At 36.0% G+C, this 11,279-nt stretch overlaps 1 protein-coding gene across 1 annotated transcript; it reads right to left on the reverse strand.

Annotated features, from left to right (window-relative positions):
* Positions 1–1,469: 1,469 nt before the first annotated feature.
* On the reverse strand, positions 1,470–2,183 carry LOC149012648 (kunitz trypsin inhibitor 5-like). Its single transcript, XM_089160146.1, has one exon. It carries the CDS (start codon positions 2,181–2,183, stop codon positions 1,470–1,472), a length of 714 nt encoding a protein of 237 aa, XP_089016272.1.
* Between the last annotated feature and the right edge of the window lie 9,096 nt (positions 2,184–11,279).

Below are 11,279 nucleotides of genomic sequence, written 5' to 3' on the forward strand. Positions count from 1 at the left end.
ATTGACTTCCACACCTTATTTGAGAAGTTGCAACAAAAAAACAAATGCGACTGAGGTTCAGCCTCATTACCACAAAGAACACAAGTCGTGTCAATGGGATTGTTCCACGTCGCAATTACCACCTTGGTGGGTAAACGGTCAAGGGTGGCTAACCAAGCAATGAAGTTGAAGTGAGGATGGCAATGAGAACCCTAGATAAAAGCATGTCAAGGGACTGATTGTGGGTCCCAAACATCACATCAAATGGTTGAAATCCATTTATAAATCACATCGATCACTCATTTGATGTGATTTTTCAAGTTCTTCAAGATCATTGATTGTGGGTCCCAAGCAGTTTGAATGAAGGCTTTGTCTTACTGCTTCTAAATTTCTTGGGGGTATAAAAGCACTTTGGATTTTTTTTTTAATTAATAAAACTAGGGTTTTCACTTGTTACTATAATTCAAGTCTCTAAAAAGAGATTCTATAAAAAAAAAAAACTCTAAAAAGAGTGGAAAAGGTAAGAAACTATTAGGTTGTACGCTATTCTATTTCTTAATCAAATCCATCCAATTAACTTTGTTTTGTTGTGGACAAAGCCTTTGGATGAACGACATAAATTTTGTTTTGTGCCTGTATATGTTTTCTTTCCAATTTTGCTAACATTTGTCGATGTACCAGGTGGGTAGTTCTTGCACCACTAAGGCCTAGTGAGGATGAGCTTAACACTAACCTAGTAGGTGACATCCTTGCACCAACATACAAAACCATGCGGTATCTATATTCTATAGCATCAGATGATTTGATACCAATGACTGAAACCATGGGTCTATATACACCTTTTTTTCTGGGTAGCATGGGTACATATACACTTGTGCTCAACATTTTAGAATAAAATGCAATCATACTAATTAATCTCAGCCCAATTTCAGTAATATAGAGAGACTTGTGCCAATAAACAAAGCCATTACCAGAAAAGGTCTATTACCAGAAAAGGTTTACAAGTTAAAAGGTTGAGTTAGGTTGGGAGAGGTTGGTGATATACCAAAACCTATTATGCTTGGCTTTAGAATTAACACTTCCGGTTTTTAATTCATTCAGGACGAACTTGGTGTTGAAGGCTTCTACACAAGTAAAGTGACTAAAGAGGGAGGTGATTTTCCTAGTGGTTTTTTCCTATTTTGATTGAGTTGGGTTTAATTATTCAATTTTTCCAAGTGATAAACATCAAACTCAACCCAAACTGAACCAGACCTGAGTCATCCAACACAACCCTTCCATGCATGGATGTTTTTCTATTTCTTATGAAAGGCTTCAAAGCAGATACAAATTGTTCTTAAAAACACATCTAAAGTAGAAACAAAGCAAGTTCCTACGTACAAAGTCAAGAAGCATAGGCACTTAAGGTTACAAGAACCCCAGCCCCCAGCATATGCTGGACATTGCCCCTTATTTTCATTATTTCCCTTCCATACATTTCTTGCGGTTCACTAACTATGGTTTGCCTTCACAAACACAAAAGGGAACTCCCTATTCTGAGACACAGAAAGCCACCTCTTGCCATCCTCCATTGTCACACCAATGTTCCCACACATAACCTGGCATGACTCACACACATTAGGGCAATAAGCTATCCTGTACTCAGGGCTAGATCTGCTCATACGTTCAATCTTGAACCAATTCCTCACAGTAGAAGATCCTGGGTGACCTGGTTGGCCACCAAGCATTACATGCCTCATCTGGGTTGATGGTGATGATGATGATGATGATGCTTGTCTTGATTCATCGACTTGCCAAACAACCGGCATTTCTGAGAACCCAATGTTCAAATCGGCCGATTCCTGAATAATTCTCTCACGGCTCCGGCTCGAACTTCTTCTAGAGTTCTGCTTGAGTACCCTCTCTTTTTCCACCTTCTCTTGTGAATTTGATGCGGGGAAGAACACAACTGGTGCACCAAAATTCCTGTCTGAAGTATGTTGAGCAACCATGGCTGTACGAGATTTCTCACCATGGTCGTATGAGACACCACCTCCGCGGCCTCTTCGATAAGCTGAGACAATGTAGTAGGGTTGGCCTGCTCGGAGCTCATTCCCATCAGTGTCAAGTACTGACTGAGCTTGTGATCCCTGGCTGGGTTCAGCCTCAGATCGCAGAGCAATGGAGAAAACCAAGAGAGATGAGATGAAAAGTTTGAGAGACATGGTTGAAGAAGATGTTTGTTCTTGAGCTTGAATATGTGAGGAGGACAATATTCCATTTATATAGGTTTCTTCAACGAGCAAGTTGTTAACTTCTCTTACACAAAAAAAAAAAAAAGTTGACTTCTCTCCTAAAGTAGCAGGATCTCAAATATATGAAAGTGTCAAAAACTAAAATAAGACACCTGAACACCTGGTTTTGAGGGTCCGAATAAGCTGTTCACTGTTTCATGCACAAAAAGAGTGCCACTTTTGGTGGTTTCGAACTAGGTTCAAATTAAGTGATCCATAAACATTCGCCACATCAGCAAATTTGATTGAACCACGTGATGATAGAGGAATAGGGGTGAGCCTTGGTGCAATATATAGTGGGTCGGCTGCGTACAGTTGTAGCTTGAGATCAAGACATTAAAATAATCGCTTAGCAAAACTTACTGGGTTAAGTTTACCTAAGAAAATTACCCCCAACTCTTCTTGTGCTGAAGCAAGCCTTCAGCAGTTAATTAATTTTAACTAAAAAAAAGCGTAAAAGAAAATTGTATTATTAAAATCATGGAAAAAATTTTCAGCAAAATATAGCTGAAACATGGCGATATTTGGCCATTTTGGTGAGTAGCGAATCAAGGGGGGGGGGTCGATACTAGATATTCCATATATCGGTGATACATGGCCGAAAGGTCGAAAGATCACCGAATTCTCAAATTATTGAGATAAATTCGAGAATTTCTCACGCTTTATAATATATTTTCTAGCTAAATTTTGCCCACTTTTGGCAAATTTCAGCGTATTTCATCTTTGATTTCCAATTATAAGGACCAATCAATCATGGATGAGAGTATACTTTCCAAGATAATTTGAAAAAATAAAAAAATGATTGAAATGTATAATGTAAGGTTGATTGACTCTTGCAATTGAATCCAAATATATGATTGAAATGCATATAAAAAGATTGATTGCCTCTTGTAATTAAAATCACAAGATATGATGGAAATACATATGGTAAGAGAAGATTGATTGACTATTGTAATTGGAATTACAAGATATGATAGAAATACATATGGTAAGAGAAGATTGATTGACTCTTTTAATTGGAATTATAAGATATGACGGAAATGCATATGGTAAGTGAAGATTGATTGATTTTTGTAATTGAAATCACAAGGCATGATGGAAATACATATGATAAGAGTTAGCCCTCAAATTTGAAATTTTGGCTGAAACACCTGAAACCTGAAACCTAACATTTTGCCGAAATGTGAATAAAATAGAGACTTAAGATTAATGTTTTTTTTTTTCTTCATAAAACGGAAGCATATCTTACATTGGTGAAAATTTTGGTTACTGCTAACTAAACTCCCACAGTGTCAAGGCATCATCCTCTTGTTTTGTGACATCAGGTTACTAAAGTAATTTCAGTAATATGATATTTTCGTATGAATTGATCTGATACACTTCTCTTATAAAGTAAAGAATAAAACAATCATTTTAATCAAAGTAGAGGGGAAGACCTTTGACATTGCTATATGCTAAATAATACTTTATGTGTGAACAAGTATAGGGTGAATAAAGATATTAAGATTTTATTTTTGTCAAATCTTATATATAAGTTGATGAGTAACTAAATAGGTAAATCTCAACTCAATTAAAATGAAAGGTCAAAGTTTCAATGCCTCGCAGATGAGAATTGAGAACAAAATAGAATGAACCACGAAAATTTGAGTGAGAATTAAGACAAAAAGAGAAGGATAATGTAATAATTGGGGGAAGAGTCCATGAATTAATTCTTTGAATCACATTTTCTATAAATTGATTAATGCATTACTATATTAGGTTTGACTTGTATTCGTATTGATTTGATGATAATCATATAATTATTTTAATCTTGAAACAGAACAATTTTTAGTGATCTAAGTAATATGAAGCATTAGTGCCTTGGATGAGATGGTATGATTTTTGTAACATGCACAAACTTTTATACATTATACAAAATCCATTCAATTTAGCACATGATTAGAGTAGATGTATTTTGAGGCATATTTGAGTCTTGTGGAGATGAATGTCAATTCTTTGAACTCATATAGGGGGTTTTGATAAATTGATTAATGCTTTGGGAACTAGAGGGGTTAGAGGCGTTTGATAAACGGTTTGTTATTCGTTCATTAAGATTTGACCGTGATAAGTGTTTCTAAATAATTATTTTAATCATGAAAAAGAAGTTTTTACCAGAGATTTAAGTAAAGTGATAAAATTTGTTCAAATTGAAGCCTTAGAACGAGTTTATCAAACACCAACTTATTTTTCAACAAAAACAAAAAACCAACTTATTCTATCTAGTGTTCTAAAAAATTTTTCAAAACAGATTTATCAAAAGCCCATTTTCAAGCAAAGAGTCTTGTGCCCAGAGATGAAAAACGGTTTTGCATAAGAATTGGTTTCTCAGAACGGAAACGTTACCAAATGCATATATAACAATGTGGAGCATCCACTAATTTTGAAACACTCTTGATTTAAGGTAGATGGATGTTGGGATGTTCAATGCAAGCATGCTATGTGATGCCATGGGGCATCTTATCGACTTTAGCCCAATGGGAGAGTGGTTGGGCTAGAGTTGATGTTTTGGATGAGATGGATGTTAGGAATGTGCAATGTTCGAGGCCACGTAATGACATGAAATAGTCTATTGAATATGAAACATTTGATTAAGGGTAGATGAATATTGGGTTGTGTAACTCGGCAGATCACGTAACAGCATGAGACATCTTATCGACCCTAAACTAATGAGATAGTTGATTTACTCATGTTTGATGTGAGTGAGTCAACTTTGCATTATTGAGCGTGTCATAGTCATTTTTCTCACAAGTATAATATAAAAATTGTCTCTAGGATTATATACGAAAAAGCCGAGCAGATTCCCATGAGACAATTTTTATATATGTCTCCAGTTGTTCTAAACAAATCCAAGCCGAAGGCCTAGGCACTACGAGATCCAAAAGCCATAAACCAGGCTCTTTGTGTGGGTGCTGAGGTTCAAACGATAAAGAAGTTCAACGGAGGTTCAAATAAGAAACCACCGGCAGCAGTTGTGAATGCCAGAAAACTATGAAGAAACAGAACCGGCGGCATTAAACAAAGTTGGGGCCAAAGTAAGGCAGGCAATACAGAAGGCATGTTTGGCTAAGAAGATGAGTCAGACAGATCTTGCAAAGCAGATCAACGAGAAGCTGCAACTGGTTCAGGAGTATGAGAACGGGAAAGCTGTTCCTAATCAGGCCGTGTTAGTGAAGATGGAAAGAGTCCTAGAAGTCAAGCTCAGAGGGAACGGTGGGAAGAATAAATGAGGGCGACTAAATTACAGCAAAATTACGGCGAGATTTCGCCATATTGCCCGGTTCATTGGGTAGCGAACCAATGATACCTAGCGAACTTTCACACCTTGCTTCAAATATACTAATCATTTTGGTTTCACTTCTAATTTTGAGTCCATTTTGGTTTGTGTTAGATCATACACTTGCTAATCATCCAAAAGTTTGAACTTGTGAATAATGTGTAATCTTATTTTTTATCATTCAAAGTATGATGATGGTTTGAGTTGGGATGTGAGAGAGGATCTTAGGCTACTTTCTTAGTAGATATTAATTTCAACAATTCTCTTAAAACATGCGATGCTTTGATACCATTTGTTAGAAAATATTTGTCACTCAACCTCATACTTAGTGAAGAAAGCATAATTTTGTTTCATTTAGTCTAATAAATATAGTTGCATTTTGAGCCTAGATATGAGGTGGCAACTTAGTTACCTTTGATATGATTTCTTTATTTTAGATGTCATAATGCTAAAAAACTTAGTTGAGTTCAGCCCATTTTAGTTTTGTCATTTTGATCCTAAAAATAATTTTAGATTGCTGAAAGAAATCAATTTGATATTTTTTTCTTCTCAAGTTACTTTATTCAAATGGGGTGTATAGATTTAGATTGTTTTCCAATTCATTTTTTTCGCTGAAAGGGTCATTTGTATAAAAAGCGAAAACCTCAAACAAAATTATACAATCAAGGAACCAACCTTCAATCCCGCAACATCAGTTGCCCCAAGTTACACCCAATCTCACTGATTCCAACTCACATAAGCATAGAAAATAAGTCAAATCTGAAATGACAACAAGCAGATGGTTTTAGATCAAGTTCAGTTTGTTATAAAACAATAAATGTCCATTCTTAGGATGAGATTTTCAGTGTTATAGCTATCTTGGTGATTTATTGAGTCTTGTTGAACTTGCTTGTTATAACCCTCTTTCTCTCTCTCTCTCAAAGCATATAACCTTCTTGTTTTTCTTCTCAAAGCATGCTTTAATGTTGTTTGTGAAAAATGAGCATTCAAAATAAAGGGTAAAGATACCATCTAAGTCATGTGCTTGGTGTAGAGATCATGCAAAGACATATAACTGCCCTAAAGTACCTTAGAGAATCACCTTTACCCTGGAGTAAGGCAATAATTTCTTAAGCAATAGAATATGATCATGTTTGTGCGTGGTTTTCACATAAATGTATGAGCATGTGACATTTTTTCTCCCAATAATAATAGTAAATAAATAAATAAATAATAATAGAGCTAAAGGAATAATCTTGAATTTTAGGCAACGCAGAGCTATTCCAGTGGTTGAAACCAACACCTCTCAGTGAAGAGGTCGTGGGTTTGACTCTAACTGAGGCATATTAATATCCCCATCCCCGGGTTAATAAAGCCCCTTTGTACCAAATAAAAGAAGAAAAAAAATCGATTTTAACGAGTAAAAATTTGGAAAAGAAAAAAAATCAACAAACTCTAGTCTTTTATAAAAAGAGGAAAATTTTCTGCATTTTTCAGTTTTTCGGTCAACACAAGGGGTACATTCTTGGCTAGAAGACTAGCAGAGAGAGAGAGAGAGAGTACTAGGGCAGAAATGGAGTAATAGAGAGAGGAATATAGAGAGATGAAGTGAGAGATAAGGAGAGAAAATCATAGGGGTCAAGAGACCTATGCTGGCACAGTAGAATTTTGAGTTTCCCAATCATCTTGCATGTATTGGTGAATTCCTATTTCCGACTTCTCTTTCAGGTAATATAAGCATAATCCCCTCCCTACGATTGTTTCCCTAAATTTGTGAAATATTTATCTTATTTTGCTTATTTTCTCTATTTATTATCTTGATTCACAAGAATTCATATATTTTTTCAACCCATTGGTTTCTGTGATATTGATATATGATCATCATTGCCATCAAAATCTGGCCTTTCGACATTGCGATGTACAATAGTTGAAGAGCAAATTAAAAGAAAGGCCTGGAGTGGACTCTCCTTTTTCTTAAACAAATCATTGTCCAAAAAAAATTTGACATGGACAACCTGGTGAGTGTCTTTACAAATCTTTTCTTCTTGACAGAACTCACAAATCTCGAGTCCATCAAATTTGATTTCCATCTAGTTCTCTTGCTTTGTAGCCTCCATTTCCTTTCCTTGGTTCTTAACAACTTAAGTCAATTTATGTAATAATTAGCTTTCTTGCTATTAATGACTTAATCAAATCCATCTCAGTATTCATCTTCATTCTCGATATTCATCTTCAGTATTACACACATGGGAAGCAAACCCTAATGCATATTCAATTTCTCGGAGGTAACTCCTTTCATTTGGTAGGCACCCTTGAGATATATTGGAGCAGTTTATCCATTAATTACTCTATATTTACTTATACCTATACAATCTAACATCTACACAATGAGGCATTAGAGAACATCTCATTAAAGAAAGATTTAATTAAAGAGAATCTTCTTTGCAAAAGATCATGTTTTCCCATGCTTTTTTTTTTGGGCTAAAAGGTCATCTAAATTAAGAAGCTAAAAAAAATTAATACACCATGTTAGGGAACCACAATTAGTTAATTAGCCCGCAACTGCAGTTACCCCCAATATATCTAACTTCACTAGTCCCCTATGATAGCACAACACGGTGCCTAGCTGGAATACATGAAACATTGCAACTCTGACCAACCTTTAGAAACGAAACCTTGGACGACCAGAGGCATCCATGCTAGATCTTCCATTACAAAAGTTGGCAAGGATGTATTCATACCCAAACTTTTGTGTCTGGCTACCAATTTTGCCAGGTGATCAGCAATAAAGTTTGTCTTCCTATAGCAGTGAGTGATTTTCCAATCTACAAACTGAAATAAGAAAAGAAATTCCTCTCCAGTGCCATTGAATCCACCAAAGAAACACCATTTTTTGGAGTAGCATAACAATAGCTATAGAAAATTACATTCAATCCAAATCTTCTTTAATTAATTGTAGACATTGCACCCATTCCATACTTGTTACGAAAGCCTCAATTTCAGTTTCAAAATTTGTCCTCACGCCCAAATAAATCGAGAAAGAGCATATTACTTTTGCATTTTCATTATGAAGAACTCCTCCTGCACTCTAGCATGCCTAAGATTTCCTATCGAACACCCATCAATGTTAAGTTTTACCTATCCATTGGGAGGAGTAGCCCGAAACACATCTTGTGGAGAGGTAGCATCAATGATTTTCAGCGGTATATTCAATGTTCTTGTAAAAGATCATAATACAATCATTTTCCAAATTGTTGAAACGTTGAGTATTATCTGATTGATGCTTATGATATGCTTGGTGCCAATGATTTGGATGCGAAGCAAGAAGGACAATGCAATCAAATGGTATTGCACCTAGGAAAACTTATAAGGGGAATCATAGAGCTGGCTGATTTTTTTTTTTTTTTTTCCCAATGCATTTTCTAGAAAAATGATCATCCAATACAAACATCACTTAATTGATTTGTAGACAAACCAAGATTGTGGATCGTAAACATAAACACCATATATCGCATTGCGATCCTACAAATATAAAGAGAAACTTGGGAATTGTGGGACTTAGTTATGCCATTGGTTACTCTTTGTTGATGGCTCTTCTTTTGGCTCATCCGCTGCAATTCCCGATAAAGATGATGCTGCGATCTTTTGACCAAATCCTAACTATCAAAAGTGGAATCATCAGGATCAACTATTGAAGTGCTGGATCATTGTTTCCCCTATTGAACTAGTTCAAGCGAAAGTTATTAGTTGCTCCACCCCTAGAGAAGTCTGGTTTAAGCTTGAGCAGATCTACTCAACTTGCTCTTCTGCTCGCATAATGCAACTTCGCCTTCAGAACCAAAATATTCGAAGAGGTGATAGTAGCATTCATGATTACCTTCTTTGCATAAAAATATTTTTGATCAATTGGCCACTGTAGGACGACATGTGAATGATGAAGAAATCTGTCTTCATGTCTTGAATGGTTTGGGAGTTGAATACTCTCCTTTGTGACTGCCATTACCACTCACAATTCTCCCATCTCCTATGATGAATTATGAGGCACGTTATTGACTCAAGAAATTCTGTTAAGAGATGAACTAATGATTGTTGACTCATCTTCTCCTATGGCAAACATGGCCACTAGCCAACCCACCCTTATTAGGCCTCCACGTTAGCCTTACAGAGGGCATTTTTCTCCAAGAGGCAAATTTGATCGTGGTCATTTTTGTCCTCATTGTGGCTCTCATACACATCATGCAACCACCTCATTAAATTGGCAACTGTCTTTTCTGCTAAATTTGTGATTGCCCTGGACATGGAGCAAATAATTGTTACTAGCGTTTCAATCATGCCATTCAAGGTACCTTTAATGCAACTCCATCTATGAATATTTTTGAACTTTCTAGTGCATCTTCTCCATATGAAAATTGGTACCCTGATTCTAGTGTTACACATCAGATCACCCACCAATGTTCTTAAGAATCTCCATATTGTGCAACCCTACCATGGTTCAAATCGGATTCAAGTTGGTAATGGTGTTGGTCTTCCTATTAGTAATATTGGTAACATGAATATTAGTACATCTTCTTCTCCAGTCTATTTGAAGTTGTTCTTCATGTGCCCTCTATTTGCAAGAATTTATTATTGGTCTCCCAATTCACTAAGGATCATAATGTTCTATTTGAATTTCATCTTGATTTTGTTATGTGAAGGATCGTATGGCGGGGAGATGTCTTCTTCAAGGCATCAATAAGGATGGATTGTACCAAATTCAGTTGGGCTCCAAATAATCTCCCAAAGCATTTGTTAGAAAAAAGATTTCTTTTTGGAATTGACATTCATGTTAAGGGCACCCAACCTCCAAAGTTGTTAAAAATTTAATTCTAATTTTGAGTTGCTAGTTAGTTTAGATGATTTTGTTTATGTTTGTGATGTTTGTTAGAAAGGGAAAAGTCACAAACTCCCTTTTTCGCCCATCAAAATTAGTTTTTGACGGACCTTTGGACTTAATATTTTCTAATGTTTGGGGCCCCTCTCTTGTGGAGTCTCTTGAGGGGTTTCGAAATTATATGATTTTTGTGGATGATTTCAGCAAATTTATTTGGTTTTATTCTATGAGTGTTAGATCTGAGGTACTTGGTATTTTTAAGAGATTTAAGTTGCTTGTTGAAAATCTCTTTTCTCGAAGAATCAAGCGTTTTCATAGTGATTGGGGAGGCGAATATAGAACTGTCTCCACTTTCCTTTAAGAACATGGTATTGAACACATGCTTTCTTGTCCTCAAACTCATGAGTAGAATGGTGCTGTTGAGCGCCGTCATCGGCACATTGTGTAAACTGGATTAACTTTATTAGCTCATGCTTCTTGCCCTGAAAAGTTTTGGATGCATGCCTTTGAAATTGTAGCTTTTCTAATTAATCGTTTGCCTACTCCAGTGCTGAAAAATTCCTCTCCATATTTAAAATTGTTTCAAGTTCAGCCTGATTATGACTCTTTGAGGATTTTTGGTTGTGCATGTTATCCATGTTTGAGATCGTATTACAAGTGTAAGCTGGAATTTCGGTTTGAAATACATGACTTGTTGGGATACAGTTCTCGTCATAGAGGATACAAGTGTTTTAACTCTCTTGTCAAACATCTCTCTCTCCTTCCTCCATGCATGTGGTTTTAGATGGTTTCCACTATATCGAATGAATTGTGTACATGTGTTTTAATAGAGAGTCAGAGTCCTAGCCTAGTTCATCAATCATCT

Source organism: Hakea prostrata, chromosome 6, assembly GCF_041222555.1.
Source record: "Hakea prostrata isolate BN-2017 chromosome 6, UWA_Hpros_2, whole genome shotgun sequence".
Lineage (NCBI taxonomy): Eukaryota > Viridiplantae > Streptophyta > Magnoliopsida > Proteales > Proteaceae > Hakea > Hakea prostrata.

Coding starts and splice junctions, on each gene's coding strand:
- LOC149012648 (XM_089160146.1), bottom strand. CDS start 2,183: ATGTCTCTCAAACTTTTCATCTCATCTCTCTTGGTTTTCTCCATTGCT.